Source organism: Copadichromis virginalis, linkage group LG3 (assembly GCF_057382275.1).
Source record: "Copadichromis virginalis isolate Kocher_CV1m ecotype Utaka linkage group LG3, C_Virginalis_male_GT1.1, whole genome shotgun sequence".
Taxonomy (NCBI): Eukaryota; Metazoa; Chordata; class Actinopteri; order Cichliformes; family Cichlidae; genus Copadichromis; species Copadichromis virginalis.
In genome coordinates this window covers 43,544,830-43,568,705 of record NC_140620.1, presented here as the reverse complement: position 1 = coordinate 43,568,705, position 23,876 = coordinate 43,544,830, and the positions used below count along the sequence as shown (strand labels likewise).

Genomic DNA, 23,876 nt, shown 5'->3' with positions numbered 1-23,876 from the left:
ATGTTGTATGACAACTGAGAGACAAGTGTACTGTATGCCTGAGCAGAGTCAGCCAGAGGTATCACTGGGTCCTAAGCAGAATTTGATTTTGGACATTTTGGTTATTTAAGGTTTTGTCCTCCACAGTTCATTTCACATGAATTATTTAGTGTTATATTCAGTTGTTATTATGTGCTGACTTTTTTCTCACTCCTCTTGCTCTTGTTCTTCTTTCTTTTTTCATTCCCAGAAGGTTAACGCCTCGTTTTTGTTGAGTGCTGTTCATTGTTGTCATTAGGCTTGTTTAAACAGAATCAAACTATTTGCCACTTATCACTCGGCTATACTCAGTTATAGCTGGCGATGGCGGAGTAGTCATTCCTGTTATACTTCTTTGAAGTTCAGGCACATGTGTAGTGCATTGTAATGTAAAATCTCTGCTGACAAGTGCACGTGCTGTGACTACGCTCACCTCGTCTGTCATTGCAAACTTTGTACATTGACTCTGCTGTAGTTTGAAGTTTGTCAGCACATGAGCAACCCCTGCAATAAGGGCACCAGGTTAGCAGCTAACCTGGTGCCCTTATTCTTATAATGATATTTCTCCTGCTTCCCTATGAATAATGAATCTCTCTGTTTGATTTGGATCTGTCACTAGGGTGAAACAATATTCCTAGCAAAACGTTATCAGTTTTATTTTTGGCCTTACATCGGTGTTGTAGTATAGCAACTAGTGGACTACATTTCTAACCTAATATTTCCTGTAGTTACACACTATTGGCTGTGGGAAAAGGGTAAAAAAGAAAGGCACTTTGGATTTATGTAGAAAATGTGCGCACATTTTTAAAAATAGTTTTATTAAAGCCATTTAGACACATTAAAAATCAAAACAACGCCACATATTTAAACACAGAATGTCAAACCTCTTGTTCTTCCATTCGTGGAATCACTTTTCCATTGCTATTAATAGGTTCATTATTTTCTTGGCATGAATGAACTTCTATAGTGGATCTGTTGGCAGTGGGTGGCTATGGGGGAGTTTCTTTACACCTCAGCAAAAACCATAACAGACAAGGTTGTCAGACAAGAATACACACCCAGTCTAACTGCATGTGAAGCTCACTGTTGTACTGTAACTGAAAAGTAGAACACACAAACAACAAAGGGAGAAACTAAGTGAGGGGGGTGAAAAGTCACGACACGGCCTGCTGTAGCCGGTGTGGATGTTAAACGTTAGTGTCACATTGTAAATCCTTCAGATCGGCGTTTTTTTTCATATGATGCAACTTGGCAGTGTATGTCTCTTATTATGTGCAGCTTCCTACTTCAAAACCACAGTTTGCCATGAGTAACAAACCCGGAAATAGTGGGACGTGACATGGGGGGTGGACCTCTTCTGAGACAGAGAGAGAGGCAGAGAGACAGGCAGAGTACTAGACTCGGCACCCCCGGGGAGTCCTGATTCACGCTGCCATCGGATTTTATTTGAAATCCTCTGGGATCCATAAGGACACTCTGGCCCTCTGCTGGAACTCCTCCCGTGGCTTTGCGCATCTTCTGCGCCGGACTGTGCCTTTTTAAAAAAATCTGCCGCATAAGATGGTAATGACGCGACTAACATCCCCTCAGTTCATTCAGTGCTGACAAGTTCTCTTCCGACGCGAATGTGCAACAGTTCGGGCGAAAAAGAAAGAAACCCGGAGAGGAAAACAAGTTCTACACGAGAGCGAAAACACCCAGCAGCGAGAACAATGATCCGGGCTGCCGATGTGGAGCGTTAAAACGAGTGGGGGGGGAAAAGAGTTAGTTTTTGTCTTTGCCAGGCTGCCGGGCACCTCCAGCTGAAAGCCAGGAGTCACATAAATACACGAAGTGTCACGAGGGTTGGTGTCAACGCAAAGGATGACGGTGAAGCTGGACTTTGAGGAGGGTTTGAAGGACTCCCCGCGCTTCAGGTAAGAGTTTCACCTGTACCTTTGTTAGTCATGCTGATGTCACCAGTGAACAGCTGGCTTTGCTCCAGCTCCAGCAGGAGATTATGAATTAAAGGCTGATTCATGTTTCCCTAATAAAACATTTATGCATTTGCCGGTGTTGCTGTTCACTCTTCTGTCAGAGAGTTTGAGCTGCTCGGGTCAAAAGTCACTGAAAGCTATGAGGACATTGTGCAGGCCTGCAGGGCCGTGGGGGGCTGATCTGCTGCTCTGAGGTGCTTTCCCACGTCTCACCGAGACCACAGAAAACCTGTACTAGCCACGGACATTCAAACATCGCCACGAAACTCCTTCCAGTGGAAAATATCAGCAGTGCTATCACTAGTGGCTTGGTTTTCCAAACTTCAGTTGCAGCTTTGATGCTTCCTCTTCCTGATAGTTGTCGAGATCAACCCACCTCCACTCTCAGAGAGATCACACTCATTTTTCAGAGAATCGAAATCTTAATTCAGGCCGGGTCACTGCAGCCCCTGCTGCGTGTCAGCAAAGCGGAGTGCGATCAGTTTCCTTTCAACATCAGCACATCTGGTGCAATCGAAAGGGAAGTGTTTCTGAGTTGCTTTTGCAAGTGGCTCAAGAGAGAGCTTGGCACAACTTTGGGTGTGCCTTGACAGTTTGTGGCAGCTCGCCTGAGTCACAGTGGCTGCCTCAGCCTGATTTGGCATACCTCAGTCTTTCTCTCTCGCCCATCTTGAATTTATGGGGCTCACACAGCAGTGGAAAGTTTGACTTGTGGCAGCAGACGTGGTGAGGTCTCGTGTCAGGCTGCGAGCAGGGTGAAGGAGGGAGGAGGAGGTGCTGCAGTCATCAAATACACATAATCGCACACACATACACGGGAAGATGGATGGACAATACAGAGGGCCAAAAAACAAATGAGGGGAAATAAAGTGCTCTGACACCTTGGGACAGACACTCAAATGTGGTACCTTCTGGTTACTAGGTAACAGCGGGGTGGGAGGGCGACAGGAAGTGAAGCGAGATGTGCTGAGGTGATCAACAGGAGACAGGAAGCGTGTTTTCTGTGGGGAGAACCACGGCGGAAACTCAGCTTAAGCTCTGTCTTAATTTGCTTTCTTAGCCTCCGTCTCTCTTGCAAGGAGACATGAAGAAGATAAAAAGGATGTGCTTCTTCTTAATCAAGGGCTCCTTCACTCTCCTCCACAGTGGCCTCTCTCCTTTAGACCCTTTTTCTTTCTTTTTTAAAAAAAACCAACCCTTTTCTTCCCTTCTCTCCTGGCTTGACATGTCATTTGGTCGTGTTTCAAGAGCACATGACCTCAGACTTTGATTCAAACCTCGCCGCACTAACAAACACAAACAGTTACTGTCTGTCCCGGGCCTCCTCTCCTCTCCCCACTCAGACGCGCCTCTTTTTTTTTTTTTTTTCTTTCTCTGTCTCTCTGTTTCTCTCTGTATCTCTGTACTGTTGGTGGAAGGCAGCGGAAACCACATGGTTTAGCTTTTGGTATGAGAAGACACGACAGGCAGAAAGAGATCGAAAGAAAGTGTCACGACAAAAAAAACAAGAAAAAGAAGGCGGCTCTTAAAAAGACCAGCCCTGAAGAGGATCTCTGAGGAGCTTTTGTCTCAGAGATCTTCGAGTCCACATCCTGAACCCAGAAAACAAAACGTAATCAATTACACGCACACTGGAGGTTTTCTTTGCAGTCATGTGGGCCTACATAAACGTCTGATGGCTGGAGCGTCCCCTAAGCTCCATTCAAACCCACAGGAATGCACTTCAAACCCTGCCGAAGGTCACAGAGATTCTAAAAATACCCAACGCTTCATGCTTAATTACAGCTAAATGAGTGTAAAACAAGATGCCCGGGGCCTGAAATAGTGGCGGCCGTGAAATATGTGGAGTAACTCTGTCAGCGTGACGAGGCTCTAGCTGCACAATATTAAGACAACAAAAAAATACTCTTTCCTGTTGTGCGATTCCGACTGTTCCTGCGCACTGTGACGGTGACACGTTGACATCCACTGCTTTTAAAGGCATGGAAATGCTGACGAGTCATATGCATCGTCTCAGTGGAAATAAAGCACAAGAATAAAAATGTTAAGCATGAATTATTTGGTTTGTAAGCATGCAGAGCAAATAAGAAATGGAGAAATAAAGCTGTCCATGAAGGTATCGAGCTTGCACCACAGAAGCGCATCATATTGCAGTGGTTATGTTTTAATGTTAAGCAGTAAAATGTGCAAGAATCCATCCATTCATTTTCTTAACTGCTTTTTTAGATCAGGGTTTGCAGGAGGGGGAGGGGTGGTGGTGGCTAACCCAGCCAATCACAGGGCAGGTGGAGTGATGTTTGCAGAAATGTGTAAAGAAATGAAATATTTAGTCTGTAAAACATCAGAAAGTTTGTGTTTTATTCTAGTTTTATTCTTTATTCTAGTTTATAATTGTGCAAAAAAGAGAAAAAGCAGTTTTTGAGAGGATAGAGCTGATAAATGACTTTAAAATGAAGGGTTTTCACGCCTTATATTGAAAAATCCATGACCCCTGACCTTTAACTGGAATTTTCTCTTTTCCAGAGCTGAGATCGAAGACGTCCAGAATGACGTGAGTGAACTTGAGACACGGTTGGAGAAGGTAAGACACTTCCAGATGTTTTTGAAATGTCACCGCTCCACTTCACACACAAACACACAAGCGCACAAACGGAGACGAGGCATCACATGTCGATGGACAGTGGCAGCGAAGTCAGCGGTGGGCGTTGGTGGTTGGAGCTTTTTTTCACCTGACGGCGAGCAGGAAGTGCCTGCAGGTGCTGCTTCCCCATCATATTGTCCTGCTTCAGAGAGAACTGCACTTCGTTCTGCTTCGCCGTGCCGACCTATATTCCCTGTTGCGTGCTCACGCTGTAAAAATCTACAGTTTCAGATCTATTCATCTGATAGACGTCAGTCACATGCTGCGTTTCTGTTCCCCGATGATACGGAATAAGCACAAATCAAAGTGACTTACTACTATGTTGTTAGTTATTCTGCGAGCTCAGGTTCCCACATGTTATATTTTACCATTTTTAAATACAAAAACAAAAAAACAAACACACTCACTTTGCCTGTAAAGTGTCATGAATGTGACTGATTTCAGTTGAGCAGGTGAAACAGAAAGAAGCCTTTCCCTGCATGCATGAGATGTTTTCCACGAGATTAGGTTTAAGGAAGTAGCACATGTTTTTTTTTTTTCTGTCCCGGTGCTATTTCACAGGCTGCGACAGGTCTGAGCCACATCCCAAAAGGATTTTGGGACAAAGTTCTTCTTTGACAAACACTGCACGCTATATTTTTCAGTTATCTGACTAGATCAGAAGAAGTCAGCAGATAATCTACTGTACGAGTGATACCACAGTCTCAAAAAGGAGGGTGTTTAGAGTTAAACGTTGCTGGAGTACAAATCAAACTTAATATTCTATATAAAGGTCTGATTGTAAGTATTCATTATGTAAGTGAAGTGTGGATTTAATGCTGCATGGAGCTCATTTGTGATCTGTAGCAGTGTAGAGAGATGTGTAATCTGTGTGTTTTGTATGCAAATTAGCCACTACGCTTTTTTTAAATTTATTTTTTCCAACAATTTTAGAAGTTCGTTGAGTTCAGGACTGAAGCGTGTGGATTCAGCTTCACGTCTTCGCTGTGTTCAGAGGTGCTTTTGCTCAGAGAAATGCAGATAAATTGACTGAGATTTGCACAAAAAGGTCAGACAGCGTGTCCTATGATGCCACTGCAGTCATATCTACGCTCAGGTGATGTGTGTGCTTACATAATGAGTCACTGACATGTCTTGGTGCAGGGATACAGGTTAGGTTTTGTCACTGCGACGTGCCTCCTCAGATGTCACTGGTGGTTTAAATGTGACGCTAATAAAACTAAAGATTTCTCCGAACACGTCTTTTAAATTATTGCATTGAATTAGATATTTGCAGATGTAATAAAGGTCAGCTGTTGAACACGCTGGGGAAGAGAGGAGCTCCCACAGGGTTTAAGTCCTTTTTGCTGAACGCTTGTGGTCACAAGCAGCACTTAAGAGGAAAGTCATAAAGTCACTGAATTGGCTTGAAAACCACCTAAAGCTTCAAGCTGTAAGTTAGCAGATCACGCTGAAGTGATCAGCGGTGGGTTTTATTGCTTGATAAATGGAGCTTTTAATGGGTCAGAAATATAATCTGTATGCAATTTCTTGTTTTTGAACTTCAAAGGGTCCTCACAGAGGCCAGAGGAAAGATCTAATCAACAAAAAAGTGGAAACGACTGTGAGGGTGGACACTGGGTACAGGCCTTATCTTTCCAAGGCAGAAGCTCAGTTTATATTTGACCTTTAATTTAAAAATTAATGTATTTACTTACTACGTACTTTTATTTAAAAAGCATACATCAACACATAGAGATCCTCCACTTTCCTGGCCTCTAAATAGCTTTAAAGCAAGTTTTCCTGGCATGACGCAGTTTGTGCTGTTTCAGTCTCAGTCCTTCCATCAGTGCTGTTTGTTTCCACCAATGAAATTTTTATTTTTTACCAGAAAGAGCTGATTTTGAGTTTCAAGTTAGCTAGAGTCAAAATTTCAGGCAGCTATCTCAAAATTTCAACTTCCTCGGAAATTTTAGTCTGTAAGTCAAAATTTAGATAACCTGAATTTTTGACTCATAGATGGCAAATTTATTTTTCCAGTGGCAGAAACAGCCTCTCGTATTTTCCAGGAGCAGACTATCAAGAAGCTGTTTCAGCAAAAATAAGACAAAAACAACATTGCTGTTTATTATTTAGCCAGCTAGCCAAATTAGCTATAAGCTAGCAACAGAAGAAGAAGAAAAAAGCTAACTTTAACAGATAAAAGAGCCTCATATAGTCCTCGTATGGTGGTGGAGACCAAAATGGAGTTAAAAGAGAAACAAACATAGTGCTTACACGAAGTGGTCGACCGCTCTTTCTTCAGTATGACTCAAAATATACGACTGAGCTCATACACTTAGCAGGAAACTATTTACAGACGTCAAGCTGCTTTCTGCATACAATTTTATAGGACCACAAGTCTTTTTGCAGCTGCAACCACAGCTATCGCCACCTGGTGGCCTTTAGATAGAATGAAGGTTTGAAACACTTCCGGCATGTTTTATACTTATTCTCTCAGGTCTCCAGTACAGCTACTGAACAACCAGAATTAAAATCTGTGAACAAGGTTATACTCAGCATGAATGCAGATTATGTTAAACTGACGTTTGTTGCCTGCTGTTACATTGTTCAGGAGATCATTTAATCTTTGTGTTGCTTATTTGTGTCATCCAGCTAGTGAAACAGTGCCAGGCCATGCTGGAGGCTGGCAAAGCCTACTGTCAGACCAGCAAGAGCTTCGTGAATGGCCTCCGGGAGCTCGGACACCAATGCTCCGGGGACAAGATGATGGCGGTGAGCAGAGCACACTGGGTTCTCAAAGTGCCCGGAAGCTGTAAATAAAGATGGCGGTTATGAATCGATGAATGAAAACATTAAAATGCATTATTGACTTGATAAGTTTCAGAGTCTAATCTAAGATTTGTGCTCTGCAGGACTGCTTGGAGAAATTTTCCAAAAAGCTGAATGTCATTTTTGAGGCACAGGGGGTGAGTTTGTTATTCACGGCCTCTGACTTCTCCTTTTCAGTGCCGATGCTTATCAGCTGCAGTATGTGGTCAAGTACGGCTGCAGCACGCCGCTGAACATATTACATTTGACATTTAATATGTTTGTCTTTGTCTCCTTTTAGGAAGTGATTGAGACCACGCAGAAGTCAGTGAGGGCGAAGCTGCAAAGCTTTGTGAAAGAGTGAGTGAGCCGCTACGGTGGCCCCACCTGTGTGTTCGATCTAAGGCTTTAATTTCTGAGTTTCTTTCCCACCAGCATACACTTCATACATGCGTACATTTTCCTTAGATACAGTCATTCCCCTTCATGTGTGCCTGTCATAATCGTTCTGCTTCTCCTCATAGTTTGTCTTGTGGTCTGCTCCCATTAGTGGAAATAACTTGGTAGATTAGATAAGAGAGGTATTTGCGATAGCGTCACGTGGTAAACAGTATTGCACAAAAGCTATGGTAAAAAAGTAAGAAAGAAAGAACAATAAATTTGCCGGTGATTAAAAAATGTTTTATATCATGTGCATGTGACTTAGCAGCATCCAATAACTTGCTTTCTGCTTTTGCATAAAAACTGATCTGGTAATGTGGATACTGCTTACTTTACCTCCCTCTATGAGGCAGCTTTCTTTCCATTTCTGTGAGAAGTCTTCATGAATAGTTCTCCAGACTTCTTGAAGGACATGATGTTTCCACCTTTAGATGATCCCACACTGCTTCAGTAGTGTTGAGGTCGGGGCTCTGGGGAGGCTAATCCATGACCGATAGTGCTCCATAGTGTGTGTTTTTTCTATCCAGGTGTCCATTTATTGCATTGGCAAAGTGTCTGGGATTATTGTCATGCTGAAAAATAAAGCTGTTGTCAAGCAGATGCTTTCCAGATGTTGTTGCATGGTGGATAAAAATCTGATGGGATATTCTGTGTGCTTAATTGCATCAATTTTGATGCAACACAACAGAATGCAGTGCCAAACCATGACAGTCTCCACTGTGTTTTACAAATGGCGTTAGATAGAATCAATTAAACAAATGATTTGTTTTGTGACAAGCTGCTAACAACAAAGTGTCTAAAGATACCATTTAAAGTTGTTTCTTTGCCAATTTGTCTGAACACTGGTTCATCCCTTGAGTTAGGTGCAGTTTTATTGCTTGAATGACTCATAGGTTTGTGTCAAGGGGCTTAATGAATGAGGAAGTGTCAGGTACAGGGACTGGGCTGTAAAGGAGTGGAAAAGCCACCAGAATAATTTTTGAAAGACATTAAGAAAGCATGGAGAACTGTTACTCAAGAGCACTGTAATACAAAATTACTAGAACATTTGCAGGAAATATGTACAGAGAAAAGTGATGGCTCAAGATTTTTGCACAGCATAATACTTTTTCCCCCCTTCTTACCTTCGTCTCCTGTTCTGCAGAGATGTTCGTCGTTTTAAGGACAGACGAAAAGAGTTTGAAAAGAGCAGCGAAGCCCTGGAGGGGTCGCTGTCAAGGAACGCTCAGGCTCCACGCGGGAAGCAGCACGAGGTGGACGAGGCGAGTAACGCCCTGCTCAACGCGCGCAAGGCCTTCAGGTCTGAGGCTTTGGACTACGTGCTGGAGGTGAGGAAAGATGAGTGCAGAGAGGCTCACACAGGCTTCACTTTAACTCAGACTGCTAGGTTGGAACAACAGCCTGCAGCAGCACAGTGGTCATACTTTTGCTTTGGATGATAACAGGCCTGCCTCAGGGCTTCCGTCCAGTCTTGTGGTTGTGGCTTCTGGCTGGGCAGAATCTGTTTTGGTCATGAAAATATGGAAGTCTCTCTAACCATTGCTTCCTGCTTTTTCTTTTTTTCAGATTAATGTCATTGAGGCCAAGAAGAAGACAGATATTCTGCTGGCAGTGAGTTGGTTTTTTTACCTGTATGTGTCCATTTTTAAATGCATACTCTATCTTCAGACGTTTCTCACTGGCTTTGTGTTGCTTCCTGTCAGATGTTGTCGCTGATGGATGCCCAAGCCCAGTTCTTCCTGCAGGGTCACCAGTCTCTGTCAGAACTGGACGAGTATCGACAAAAGCTGAATGAAGAGGTAACTATTTCTGTTTTGTTACATCTCTGTTTCGGTTAAAATGACATTTTGTGACTGAAACCGTCTGTGCATGAGTCATAAATAAGTAGCAGTAGGACAGGAAGAAGATATCCTCAATGTGAGAAAAATGCGTTCATACTTGTGAATGTGTAGAATAGAAACCTTACTTGTAATCCTGCTGTGTGTGTGTTTCTTTCGAAGAAGTTCAAGGGAATAACAACAAATGATGAGTTAAAAACACAACAAAACTAGAAGCTGGTAACTAAACAAAAGAGTAACCAAAGAAGGGTTAAAGGAGCCAAACAGAACCGCCTCCTCTGCACTGAGCTCTTGGAGCACTCCTCTCTCTGGCTAAACTGGAGTCAGCTGCCAAGAGCAAGCAACACACACACTCACACACACACAGAGGCCCTGCCAGGGCACCAAAGAGCCACCCTTAAAATAGGTAACAAAGTCTGCCCCATAGACTGTATGTAAAAGATGGAAACAGCCACTCCTGATGCACTCGTTGGTCTTTTTAGACCAGAAGTGACCATGTTTGGTCTTGTAAAGTTACACAATTTTAAGGATATAACTTCAGTATTGTATTAAATCTTAACCTACTCTACAGTTGTTGAAGGAGGAAATAAGCTTTATAGACAAAAAGTGCTTTTGGCCTAGGCTGTCAACGTGTTAATTTCATCTCTGAAAAATGTTTTCCTTAAACAAAAAAGTGGACACAGCCACATTAGCAGTTTCTCAGTTTGAGTCTTTATCCTGAGCCAAAGACTAATTGCTGTAAACTTATTGCACAGTGTTTTTCTTGCATTAGAATGAGTTTTTTCTAGGGACGCTCACAGTAAGCATGATGGGACCACATGTATAGACAAAGTGTTGCTGCTGAGTTGATTAGTTAGTGGTGATAAACTGCTGCATTGTACATTGTCTGCATGCTAAAAAGAGAGAAGCCAACCAAAAGCTGGTGAACAACGTAGACCTGAAACACCCAGAAAAGCCTCGCAGATGATTTATGAGGCAGGAAATGGATTACAAATGTTTGTTCTGGCTTAGGGATACACAAGATGTTGCTAAAACATTTTGAATGAAACAATCGTGTTTGTGGACCACGGGCGTCATGGTATGATGCTTTTGGCCAAAATGCTGTTTGGGTTAACTCTGTCCAACTAGGAACTGGCATCTTTTTGGGGAGGGGCAGTGGAGTCACAAGGTGACATCACACTTTCATCGTGACAGGAAAAAGTGAGCAACAACAGGAAATATTTCACATGTCTGTGTGTGTGTGTGCGCGTGCGCCCCTTCCTGCTCCTTTGCAGAGGAAACTGTAAAATCTTTTCTGCACCGTCAACCTTGAGCAGAGGCAGCATTGCTGCTAAGTGTTTTTGATCAAATAAAAAGAGTTTCAAACAGGAAGTAAATTGTGAACACGTTCACTGACCGGATCAAACCACAGAAAAGCGTTTCCTGTTTGAACAAGAAATGATGAGAACGAGCAAGAGCAGAGGAGAGAGTGAAATAGGGAGAGGGTGATGCTCTAAGCAGGCTCTGTGCAGGAGAGACCACCCATGTTGTTTTCTGGTTTGGCGCAGGATACACGGCAGAAGTTCAGCACTTCCTAGTTCCTGTTTGCACAAGAGTGCGCAGGAGTGATAACCCACCGCGAAGCTGCCGATCTCTCCGAGTTTCTGAAAGAACTAAATGTGTCGGAGATGAAAATGAAAGGAGAAAACTCTCCTTCGTAACATTAAATGGAAAGACTATGCAGGTTTTACAGTTTTAAACGGTCCTCACAAACTGTTTTGCGCTTTATTTTTTAAAATTTGCAATGTTCTTATGAAATAAAGGAAAAGATAAAGTGATCGGTGAGAGATGCTGAAAAATAGTTGGTGTGGGGGTTTTTGTACTAGTTTAGCGACCTGAATAAAAGTGGTGCAAATCTGAAGGCTCGTAAAAATGTTGATGTTCTGAATAATCTCAGTTTGACTGGTAAATAGGCTGGTGCTTTTAAAGCATCTCGCTGCTCGCTTTCTACGCATAAACAGTTTCTAACATTCAGTTATAAAGTGTTTGGTTCACTATCTTGCCCAAGGGTATTTCAGCACAGTGACAGGAGGGGATGGTGATCGAACCACTGTCCTTTCAGTGTGTGTTTAACCTGGTAGAGCTGGACAGCGAGCTGAAAGTGTAAAAATATGAATCCAGGTTTAATAAACGCTGTGTCGTGTTGTGTTTTGACAGCACAAACAGTTTGTCCTCGACTGTGCCAGAGAAAAGAGGGACATGGAGCAAAGACACGCAGCAATCAAGAAAAAGGTAACGCAGTTACAAACGTTCACAACCGAAAGGAGCATCATGGGTAATGTAGGCATTAGGTTTTAACAAGACGGAGACAGTGGAATAACGAAGACGGCATTTCTGGTGCTGTCACGTTCGTTTTTACACGATGTAGCTGTGTTTTCATCTGTGATTTTAATCTCTTGTTAGGTGGTTGCTAGACAACACGATGACATGACAGTATATGATGCATAATGAAAGTTGCAACAATAAAAATGAGATGTTAATGTTGTGAAGTTAAAATGACGCAATGATTTAATAGAGATGCATAAATCCAACAAGTTAGTCATTTTAGACAGTTGGTAGGTGGTTGCTAGGCAACATAATAACATGTACTATAGATAAAAAGATAAAAACCTCAAGGGGACTAGGAGGTACCTGTATGCTAGGCTTGGTTGCTAAGCTCCTGATTGTGCAGACAGATGTGTATTTCAGTAAAATACGCTCTGCTCATTGGAGCCCACCAGGGACTTTGGCATCTTGTGGAAAGGATTCAGTGCTGATGGGCTTTTTCTGGCCCCGACTGATGTACTGTGAGACTAAAGCATTTTGGTGCAAATATAACAAATCTAACATGAGCAAAGATGCAACTTACTGGGTCAGGTGAGGCCTGGATGTCAGCCTAAAAGTAGCCCACATTTGAATGGCATCGATTACAGCATGGTTGCTTTATTTGCATCATTCTCGGATGAAATGCAGCATCGCTATTGATAACTTTTGGCCCAGATATTGCAAACAGGGGGGACAACCCAAAGAATAATCATTCCACATGGTACGCCAGATCTGGACCGCACCAATTACTTCTGTATTACATCACTTTTTGTAAACACAATTAAAGCTGTGGGGAGAAAAAAAAAGGCCTTGAAGCAGATGACACAATGTGATTTTAATTTCTTAAATATTTCAAGGACATGTCTTATGATGACTCCATTATGGACTTTAATGGTGACGCAGCTAATGGGATCGTGATGGAGGGCTATCTGTACAAGAGGGCCAGCAACGCCTTCAAGACCTGGAGCAGGTACAACTTTGCTGTGTGCTTTTCCTCTCATGAACCTCACTGTGATAAATCCGATGTCCACCGTGCGTTTGCTTGCCCGGCAGTGAATGAAAACAGCTAAAAGGCTAAACTCTTTCTCCACCTCAGGCGCTGGTTTTCAATTCAGAAGAATCAGCTGGTGTATCAGAAGAAATTCAAGGTAAATTTCGCTTAGGGTCACGAGCACATTCGAAAGACGAATTTGCACGTATGCAACCTGACCATCACGGTTTGTCCATCTTTTAGGACCAGCCTACAGTCGTGGTGGAGGACTTGCGTCTTTGCACAGTCAAACCCAGCATTGAAAATGAGAGGCGTTTTTGCTTTGAAGTGGTTTCCCCATCAAAGTGAGTTCACTTCATGCACACCTGCGTGTGTCTGTTCCAGTAATGGTGGTGAAGTCGCATTAGCGTCACATGTGTGTGAAAGCGTCCTGCAGACTGCCGAGGTGTTAGTTTCTTGCTTCTCGAGTGTTAAATGGTCACTGTTGTGTGACTTTGTGTGCGTAGGTGCTGTTTGTTGCAGGCAGACTCAGAAAGGCAGCAGCAAGCATGGATCAGCGCCGTCCAAAACAGCATCGCCTCAGCCTTTCAGGAGCGCCGAGAGGACACGCTCAGCCCAGTGAGAACACATACACCACACACACACACACATTATCTTCAACGTGCACTTTCCAGTGGGAGTTAAATGCTCGCCATTCCCATGTGTCTCTGTTATCAGAGACAGCGCTGCAGCTCGGTGTCTACAAGCAGCCTGGGAGGAGGAGGAGGTGGAGGAGGCGTGGATCAGGACAACGAGGGCTGCAAAGCACTGGAGGAGGTTCAGGCAATCCCGGGGAACAGGCAGTGCTGCGACTGCGGAGAGCCGGGTCCTGACTGGGCCTCCATCAACCTGGGCATCACACTTTGTATTGTCTGCTCAGGAATACACAGGTACACACACACACACACACACACACACACACACACACACACACACACACACACACACACACATTTGGCTTCCACTGTGCGCTTTAATGGTTTCCTTCCCTGGCAGGAGCCTTGGAGTCCATTTCTCCAAAGTGCGCTCCCTCACCCTCGACTCCTGGGAGCCCGAGCTTATTAAGGTAATTTAAAATTTTAAAGCTGCAGCGGCTCCACCTCCCTGTGGCCTATTGTGAAAAAGTTCCAGAGAAAATTATGATTGCGCAATGGATTATGCAACCGTTTTCTTTATATAAGCCAAAACAAAATAAAAAAAATTAGAAAGAAATTAGTACTTAATCTGGTTTATTTGTTCTTGTTTCCCTGCTGCCTTTAGTTGATGTGTGAGTTGGGGAACACAGTTATCAACAGGATCTATGAAGCTCGGATTGATGAGATCACCATCAAGAAGCCCAATCCCTCCAGTCCCAGGTACGCATAATCAATCCAGTCCAACGTGCATTCAGCTGGTTTTTCCACGTGCAGATGTGTGACAGGAAGTCTCCTTAGGTATTAAAAAATAATATTTAATATCCTCTGTAGTCCTGAAGGAGCGCTGTGTAGTCCGACAGTTATTCTTGTTGGCTATCATGCTTTGGGAGACTTCATGACGTGTGCAAGAGAAAATGCATCAGAAACATAGACTGTATATAAAAGATGGCACAAAAAACAGGTTTACAAACACCTGCTTTAATGGTTTCATTTTAGCATCATTGCCTGTTGCTATCTTGTTTTTTTGGAGCCCAGAGTGACCAGATTTGGAAGAGTGCTAGAGTGCTAAGTTATCCGCTACTGCTAACTAGCTTAATGCAGTGCATCGATAGAGTATATATAACAGGTACCTATTCCACCTGTCTTATGACAAGAGGTCGGTTCATCTCAGAAGCATGCACAGACACAGATTTATGTAAATTAGCGCTGGCATGAAAATAAAATATTAACATTTCATTCAAAAACTAGAGAACATTCCTCCTGGACAGACTTTTGACAGATTATTGATTTAAAAAAGGTCTTAAAGGCACAAATACCACAAACATAGTTGAGACGTCCAGTTCAGTGGCTCAGATTAGCTGAAGCAGAATCGGTGGTACGCACCTGTACCCATAGGTACAATTCAAATAGTTAATTTAGTGTAAACAGGAGAATTGTGAAATAATCACCCTGTACAGTTGGCATCAACTTCGAAATGCACTTTAGACTGTTTTAAGTAACACATTTATCTCTGCTGTAAAACTCAGATTTTTGTAGAGATCCATTTACTTTTTTTAGTCAATTGCGGTCAGGCATGTTTTTTTGGTAGTTTGGCTTCAGTTTCAAGCCTCTGAGTTTCTGCTTGATTGGACGGGGATGCCACCGAGTGTTAAAAGTGTGAGCGTATAGCAGGACATGTCTAAGGTTTCTGTCAAAATCAAGTTATTTCTGCCTTTTCGTGCTTCAGTTTTGAGCGCAGTGGAGTGGTTTACAGCTTATCAAACAAATGTCCCAGATTAGGATTCAGGCCGAGACACGAATGTGCCCGAATCAAACATGTGGACCTCCCTGCTGTGGCGAACACTTGTGACAAGGGAGCAGCTGAAAGTAGCTACTTTGTGTTTCTTAACTCTGGAGCTGCAGTAGAAAATTACTGGTGTTCCTCCTCTAAGTTTGCAGCTAGGCGATGATTATATTGCCAAAACAAGACTGACGATTGGGTAAATATTAGCAGTAGAGGAAGTAGACCATAGATGTCAGGAGCTAATGATAGTTGGTTGATACCAAAGGCAAAACAAATCAGCTGCAACTGAATTAAATCAATTCTTTCATTAATCGTGTTGGTATTTTATTTTATGCGTTTGCCTGTTTGCAATTCAGACGACTCCTCCAGATGGGAGAATATTGCATGCATCTATTGCAATCCCCTCTCTGTTCAAGCGTCATTCTTTAAGTGGTTCATGGAACATCGGTGTTGATGCAGCTGGAAAGAAAAACAAACAGGAACGCGCTCTTCATCTCCTTCTGCTGCCACATTAACATTACTAACAGTTCTGCTTGCGCACGCTGTATTTTTACATTGACTGATCACTAACTCGCTACAGGTCTGAGTGGGAGTGGACTGACGCCACTGCTTCACCGAGCATGTTTATTTATATGCTGAATATAAAAAGGTGCTCTCCATGGAGATCTTTGTAGTTTATGGTTAACTTTATCAGCAGCCTACGACCCATCTCAGACCTTTTTTCTTCTTCTTTTGCTTCCTCTCGTCTGCGTTTTGTCACGACAGACAGGAACTGCAGCAAGTACATGAAACAGATGGTTAACTCTCTAACTAAAGTGTTTTCCGGAAACTTATAGTGAGGCTGCAAGCTTCAGATACGGTCAAAGGGAAGTACAGCCTCTTTTAACTCTAAAGGTTTGGGTATCAGGACGTAATAAGAGTGATCCAGGCTTTACTAAGTTATAAAATGAAACCCATGAAATATTTCACCGTGTTAAACTAATTACACCCCATGATTCAGCAGCTCGTAGATTCAGTAATAACTTAAAGTTATCGTTTCCTGTGTGGCTTTATCAGTCTCTCACATCACTATAGAGGAATTTTGACCAACTCTTCTTCACAGCGTTGCTTTAGTTCTTTGAGGTTTGTGGGCATTTATTTATTCACAGCTCTCTAAAGGTCCTACCTCAGCTTTTGAGTCAGGTTGAGGTCTGGACTCTGACAGGGCCTTTGCAACATCTTTAATCTTTTTTTTTCTTCATTCTGTTGCAGATTTTGTGCTGTGCTTGAGATCATTGTCATGTTGCATGAACCAATTTTATATTTAGCTATCAGAGAGATGCCATTTAACTCTAGAATACTTCAAAAACTTGCATACTTTGGTGTGTAGATGTGTTCATAGTTGACTCAGTGACCGCGAGGTTCCCATGACCTGTGGCTGCAAAATAAGCCCAAATCGTCACCCCTCCTCCACCGTGCTTCACGGTTGGTATGAGGTGTTAGTTCCAGCATGCTGCCCAGTTGCTCTGGATTGTGAAAGTCTGATCTGAGCCTACACTTACACTTGTGTGTCGTCTTGCTCACTGTAAAACGATGGAGTTCGAATTATTTGTATATGGCCTTATAAGCTTTCTCAGACTGATGGCAACAGTTGCTTCTGTAAGATTATTGCTCATGTGTCTTGTCCTGTAATTCTAACAATGCTAGTTGTGTGCATAGTTACATTATACCAATCAGTGGTCAACTTTGAGTCTGTAAAGGCCTAAAAACTAACTTTGCTTCAGAAAGTAGGCACACAAACATCCCCAATTTTAAATAAATGCATTACTTAACTCAGTGCCTCAGAAACTTAAATTAAAAAACTTAAATTCCTGTCTCACACCTTCAAGTAGAGAAGTGAAACTGAGCTTAAGAAAAGCCAGAAACACACTGATGGACACGGCCCTGCACGTGGCCTTCTTCTGTTTTAACTCTACCTCGATGTAAGAGAAGCGTATCCTCCATCGCTCGCGCTTATTCTTTCTCATTTTCTGATACTTTCTGATCCTCAGAGGAGACAAGGAGTCGTGGATTCGATCAAAGTATGTTGAAAAGAAGTTTATCCATAAGCTGCCTGAGACTGGCAGGAACCCCCCGCTGAGGCGATCCAGCGGCAGGAGAAACCGAGCGGCCACACAGATCGCGCAGAGACCGCCGCTCAAGCCCAAACCGAACAGAGCCACTCTGCCTCGGGTCACAGGTAAAGCAGCGAGTCGCCCCTGTTGTCAAACAGGAAGGCGTACTTCGATAACGCTAAGGGCCTGGTCAGCTGTATCAGTAATCACGACTGTTGTTCTCTCTTTAGGGTTAAGCCCCAGTGACCTTGTCCAGAAGAACAATTCAGGCTTCCACAGAGGTGAGATAAGACCTCAACAAAACACAGATCCACCAAAAAAGAGCTTGTACAGCTTTTGAGAAGAATCACATAACATTACATCTGTTAAATCTTTCAGATAATGAAGAGGAAGAGGAGGAGGAGGATCTCAGCCACCTCCACCCCGGGGCGCTGCTGTACCGCTCGGCAGCCCTGCAGAACTTCCCCGTCATGGCCGACGCGTTGGCCCACGGAGCCGATGTCAACTGGGTCAACGTGAACGATGAGTCGAGCACGCCGCTGATACAGGCTGTCTCAGTGGTGAGAAGGACGCTCAGTCGATCATTAGAGTTTGAATCTTTACGAGTTCTGTGACCTCTAGATCTCATGGAAATGGATGGAGGTGATAACGAAATCTCTCTGTTGTCCCATTTGTGGACACCAGTCTTGCTTGAGTACAGCTAAACATTTGTAGAGAACAAAAGCGGGATGGTACGGCTTATCTTTGAAACAGGTCCCGAAATAGTCACTGTCATGTAGTAGTCAATGGGTTTCTACTTTCTCTGGTCAAAATACCCTTCCCACTAAAAATAAAGTATCTCTTAACTGCCATAAGCACATTTGCATGCAAATGTGTGTTAAACGATTAGGATACTGTGGCGTTTTTATCCTTAAGCTGCCTTTTACTCACACTGTGTGACACACGGTGCAATTGGTTCAGAGGGTGTTTGAGCTCACGCGTTCTCCTGTTTCGGTCAGAACGCCCTGGCAGCCTGCGAGTTCCTGCTGCAAAACGGCGCCAACGTTAACCAGGCGGACAGCAATGGCAGGGGACCGCTGCACCACGCCACCATCCTGGGCCACACGGGGTAAGACAAACACAGATACTGTGACACGGCCCTGTTTCAGTGAAAAAAAATAGCTTCATACCAAGATAACAGAATCTGAAAACAGACACTGGTTATTGGACTAAGAAAACACAGTGAAGCAGGATGCTTTCATGGGTAAAAAATGTGAGGACTGGTAGAAAGACGTAAACCTGACTTTAAACCTGCAGTCCCTCCAGTTGCCAGCAGGGGGCAACTCCACCAGTTGCAGTCTGAGTAGAAGTCGATGAGAAAATGTCTCGACCGCTCATGATTCCAGTAAAGAGTTTCCTAATGGGTTTATGGGCTCAGTTGGTGGTTTCAAGTCTTATTTAACACAACATGATGTTCCTTCTGTAAATGATTGTCCCATTTAGAGTATAAAAGGTGGTAGAGCGGGGTAGATTTAAGGCGGGTGGCTGACAAGTCTTCACCATAAGAGTGCGTTTTGTCATTTTTCCTCGATGTCTGGTGTTGAAGACGTGCCTTCAGATCCAGTTTTCCTGTGAGGGTGTGTTTACCAAAGTATGGTGAGATTACCAACCCAGAGGGGGGGCCTGAGGCGGTAAGATGACTCTGAACCACTGGGAAATCATAACATAACATTTATAATAATAAACAAGAGGACAGCAGGGAACAATCAGTGGGGGGTATGGTTTACATGTAAATGTTAAACAGAGACAAAAAGTCTAACACCGTGGGCCTGGAAGACAGCAATGGGGAGGTAAGATCATAAACTAAGACTAGCTAGAAATTGAGAAAAGTTTAGCCCTGGATGTTTACCTCCAACTCCACCCTGCCAGCAGTTTTTTTTTGTGTGTCCGTAGTTTTTTGAAGTTGTCAAGTATCAGTGACTTTCTGTAGTCTCTTATTGTCCTTTGTGGGTGAAGTTTAAGGGCCTCGTCATGGTTCTCCATTCGCAGACACTTGGCAGCTACAGACTACCATCCACCTGCAGACAGCGTCTGTTGCTGGATGGAGCTAACGCCCAAATAATGCAGTACAATCAGTCTGCGGGCCGCTGTTGCATGTGCTGTTGTTGACCTGTCAGCCATCCGCGAAGAGGAGCGAAGTTTTACAATAAGCTGAAGTGAAACCGATCAAAACAATCAAAAGTGCCCACTGCGGCCACCGCCTGTGCCTTTACTCTGGATTTTTTAGCTTTCATCTTAATTCGCACTTCTCGTGTTCCCAGTGAACTCCACTGTTGCATCCTTCCCTTTTCTAGTCAGCTTCTCCACCAAACAGCATTTGACCTACTCACAGTAAAGCTGCGTGCCGTTGGGTTTTTGGAGGAGTAAACCGTTTGCGTAGGTTGAATACTTCTCTCTGTAGGCAGACACCTACTCAAAAAGAGCGACCATAAATCAAGAGTAAGGGTCAAAAGCACCAGGATGTAAACAACTGTCTACAACAAGGGGACGTTAACAGACGTCAAATATTACCAAAAAAACAAGGTCAAGGATTCAGAATGTCCAAACTTGATGATATATTTAAACTAATAACAAGGCTGGTGTGACTCATTATGCCAACAATACCTGCCGGTGGTGAGTAAAGTGGAAAATGAGTCACAATGAAACATAAACGTTTATTCTTAAGAGCGACGAGTTAGTTGGACATAATTGATATTAAATAGTCTCAAAACTGTAGCTTTTTTTCCCATTTTTGCAGCATTTTCAGTAACACTTTATAATACATAATACAGTATAATTCATTGTTTCCTTACCTTTAAGTATCTTTTTATTTGTTTCTAATAATACATTGAAATTCAAGAAATAACATGATTCAGATACATTCGTGACAACACTTCTTCTCAACTGTTCAGAACTCATAGTTCCAAGAATTGAACCCACGTGAATCTAATACAGAAATAAACCCATGAACTAATAGTCCCTGTTGTGCTTTCCATCAAAAGCATGAACGACTTAGAAAGCATTAGAAAGCTATTGTGTGATCCCTGAGGTTCAGGCTTCAGACTGCTCCAAACATCATGAGTGGACATCCCCAATGCGGTCATCTCTCAGAGGGGCAGCCAATCAGAAAGAAAGCCAGCATAAAGGGAGGCTACAAGGGGAAACTGATTGTTTGACAATTATCTAGAGTTTGATAATTCTGTTTGTTTTTATTGTTTTAACTTTATTTTTTTATTGGTTCTCTTGCACACGCCTTAGGGCTTGGAAACACATACATGCAGATTTGTCCATTTCCTGTAAGATATTCCTGAGAAGAGTACTGTGACGCTGTGGTTTTTACTGTGACATGAGTTTAATGTTGATTGGATATGAAAGTGGATCTGTAGAGATAGAAAATGAGAAGAGAAACTACACTAAACTCCAGAAGCTTTGGTTGGGAAAGTCAGTTTAAACTCCAGTCCCTTCACTTGAGTTCCTTAAATGCTCGGGTCCTTGGAAATGCTTGGATATAGTATAGATTTCCAGGCTAAAGTCTCTCATGTGCTCTCTCTTCTCCGTTTCTCAGGTTGGTTTGTCTGTTTTTGAAGCGAGGGGCTGACTACAACGCCCGAGACAAGAACCAGAAGGACCCGATAACTATCGCCGTGGATAACGCCAATGCAGACATCGTCACTTTGTAAGTGTTTGACTCGAAAGAAAACACGTGAGCCACGTTAGCAGCTGCGGGTTCGCTTAATCGATCTTCTGTCTTTCAGGTTGCGGATTGCCAAAATGAACAAGGAGATGCGGGAGATGGATGGAGCGTTCGGCCAACCAGGTCATTCAGAGGGGCAGGGATCAGGGGGTGGAGTGGGCGGGACTGGAGGTGGGCTGGCCAATACTAGAAAGAGTCTCCAGGCTATAAAGAACCATATAAGTGGATGGGCTATGGGGATTCAAAATGACAAACTGGGCTAAAACATATATATTTTTAAAATCAAGCATGCCTTACCGTGCATGAGTTTATAGATGAAAAAGAAAAAAACAAGCTTCAACTTAGATTTTTTTAAGAATCCTGTGAGAGAAGATAGGCTGGAACAGAGGGTACGACGGGTGGTTCTCATGAGGTGGTCACACGCACTTTGAATTGTAAATGCACATCATGCTGCACTTTGAAACCCACAAAGCATCCGAACACTATGTCAACACAGACCTACATGTGGGCGTCTTCAATACTAAACCGTTCTTTAAGCGAGCTTAAAGAAGCTGTGTATAGAGTAGACCTGGGTCAGGCCAATTTTCAGTGTATTTAGGATATTTTCTGTCTGTACAGTGTGCTGATTTGTGTATTTGTGACTGTGTTTCTTATTCCAGTTTATGTAAGCTAAATTCAGGGTTGGGTTTTGGTTCTCAAGGACAATTTTCTCCCGCTGTTCTGTGAACGGTGACTCAGTTTAAGCTTCGACACTGTTGGATTTGACCTCTTTTGTGCTTAACTGAGCGCTCTGCCGCAGCCCCTCGAGCTTGAGGTTAACAGTGGGTTTTGTTCGCGTTTTTTGTGCCATTTGGCTCTTTTTCAAGCTGCAAAGACCATTCCTTCGTGGTTGTCTTCTGGGTCCGTTTAAGGGCTTCTTGATAACTTTATACTTTAGTCTCCTGTGTCCGGTTTTTAGTCATGCGGGAATTGGGGAGAGAAGGAAAAAGGACAAGAAAAACAAGTTGTGTTTGTCTGCTTGAAAGAACTGCTGGTCAGTATTTGACGTGCTGTGCTTTGTCTGTTGTTGTTGTCTGTGTTGTATGCACTCGTGTGCCTTTGCCTTCTGCCCTCTGAGACGTCCGGCTGGTCTCAACTGCTTGTGCAGTGTGCGCCACCTACAGCAAACTAAGAGGTAAAGTGCATGTGCATGCCATTACGTGTGTTTATGTGTTCAGTTGCATGTGTCTTGCTTTAGGGCTACAGCTCTAAACGTGTCCAGGAAATAGTTGGTGTGCAATTAACGGTGTAGCTTTTGATGAAACGATGGCTGCGGCACATTAAAGTACGGGTGCTTTCAGAAAGCAAGGGCGGCATTAATGTGGGTTCTTTAAGCTTTTCAATATTTCCAAAAGCTTTTGAGGCTCACGTCTTCTCTGGTCTTTTTCAGGTGATGAAACCTACCAGGACATTTTCAGAGACTTTTCCCACATGGCCTCGAACAACCCGGAGAAGCTCAAACGCCGCAGTGCTGACCCGAAGTCTTAACCAGCTGCCTCTCCACCTCCTCATTCCACAGTGCAGCACCACATACTTTCAGGCACATATAGAAAAGATTCATCTTTCAGGCATGCAGATGCACTCGCTCTCTCTCTCTCGCTGGCTACCTGCCACGTGTTCGGTCACAGCTCAGCTGGTGTTGACTTCAGAGGGAACGAACGGAACAGTGAATTCTTTGTGCGAGCACGTCAGAGCAGAACAATCGTGTCCAAGTGGAAACACTGCAACAGCTTTATGAGACCAGCGTGAGGTGTCTGTAGCAGAGGGTAGCACCATTACTCTGCCAAAAGTTTTCTTATTAAAACCAGTAAATCAGTTTTTTTATTTCTTTTTTTCCTTCTTTTTGTAAGCGAAACGAGGCTGTTGTTTTAGGTTTTGCGATTTCTACTGACTCATTACATGAAACAAAACAAAAAATGTTTGTAGGAAATTGTTGTTAGAAGTTGCATTTTATTTCTACCGTCTTGCGATGAACTGGAGTATTTGCAGATTTTTAAATTTGGGACTTTGTGTTCATGTTTTGTCTAAATTATGTGAGGTACATTCAATTTGTATTCAGATCAAATAAAAGAAAAATTCAAACTCGTGTTTCAGTGTATTTCAGTTTTAACTTTTTGAACTGAAGCAGTAATAAGTTCTTATTTTAAAGAACTCGTCATCCTATTAGAGGTGCTTTGCACAACTTTCCAAAACTCATTAATTATCCTTACTAATTTTGTCTTGGGTCTCACGTTCTCTGAAACGAGCCATATTATCTCCACCTTTGTTTCATCCAGCTTTCTTCTGATTGGCAAACACAAGAGCATGTAGCTCCACTGGTGGTGCTCACAGATGGAGCTGCTGTGCTTAAGAGCATCAGTATTGGGTATGTCTGCTTTCTCTGACATTGTATTAAACCAGGGGTTCTTAACCTTGTTGGAGGTACCGAACCCCACCAGTTTCATATGTGCAGTCACTGAACCCCTCTTTAGTGAAAAATAAAATATGATTTTTTTCAAATTCAAGACACTCATGTTTTTTACTGGTGCACAAAATGA

At 43.1% G+C, this 23,876-nt stretch overlaps 1 protein-coding gene across 1 annotated transcript; it reads left to right on the top strand.

The window, feature by feature from the left end:
- Nucleotides 1–1,266: 1,266 nt before the first annotated feature.
- acap1 (ArfGAP with coiled-coil, ankyrin repeat and PH domains 1) lies at nt 1,267–23,425 on the top strand. The gene is made up of 23 exons (XM_085451234.1): nt 1,267–1,934; nt 4,518–4,575; nt 7,270–7,389; nt 7,530–7,583; nt 7,727–7,785; nt 9,011–9,194; nt 9,433–9,477; nt 9,570–9,665; nt 11,901–11,975; nt 12,905–13,017; nt 13,144–13,195; nt 13,282–13,382; nt 13,545–13,656; nt 13,756–13,967; nt 14,074–14,143; nt 14,338–14,432; nt 17,526–17,713; nt 17,819–17,869; nt 17,967–18,148; nt 18,587–18,696; nt 21,172–21,282; nt 21,362–21,423; nt 22,730–23,425. The coding sequence occupies exons 1-23, from the start codon at nt 1,882–1,884 to the stop codon at nt 22,825–22,827; spliced, it is 2,301 nt and encodes a 766-aa protein (XP_085307360.1). The 5' UTR covers nt 1,267–1,881; the 3' UTR covers nt 22,828–23,425.
- Nucleotides 23,426–23,876: the final 451 nt, after the last annotated feature.

Bases quoted from the DNA above. Each gene is read 5' to 3' on its own strand.
- acap1 (XM_085451234.1), top strand. From the start codon at position 1,882: ATGACGGTGAAGCTGGACTTTGAGGAGGGTTTGAAGGACTCCCCGCGC. The intron at 14,144-14,337 runs GTAATTTAAAAT...TGCTGCCTTTAG, and splicing joins GGGAGCCCGAGCTTATTAAG to TTGATGTGTGAGTTGGGGAA. The intron at 18,149-18,586 runs GTGAGAAGGACG...TGTTTCGGTCAG, and splicing joins TGATACAGGCTGTCTCAGTG to AACGCCCTGGCAGCCTGCGA.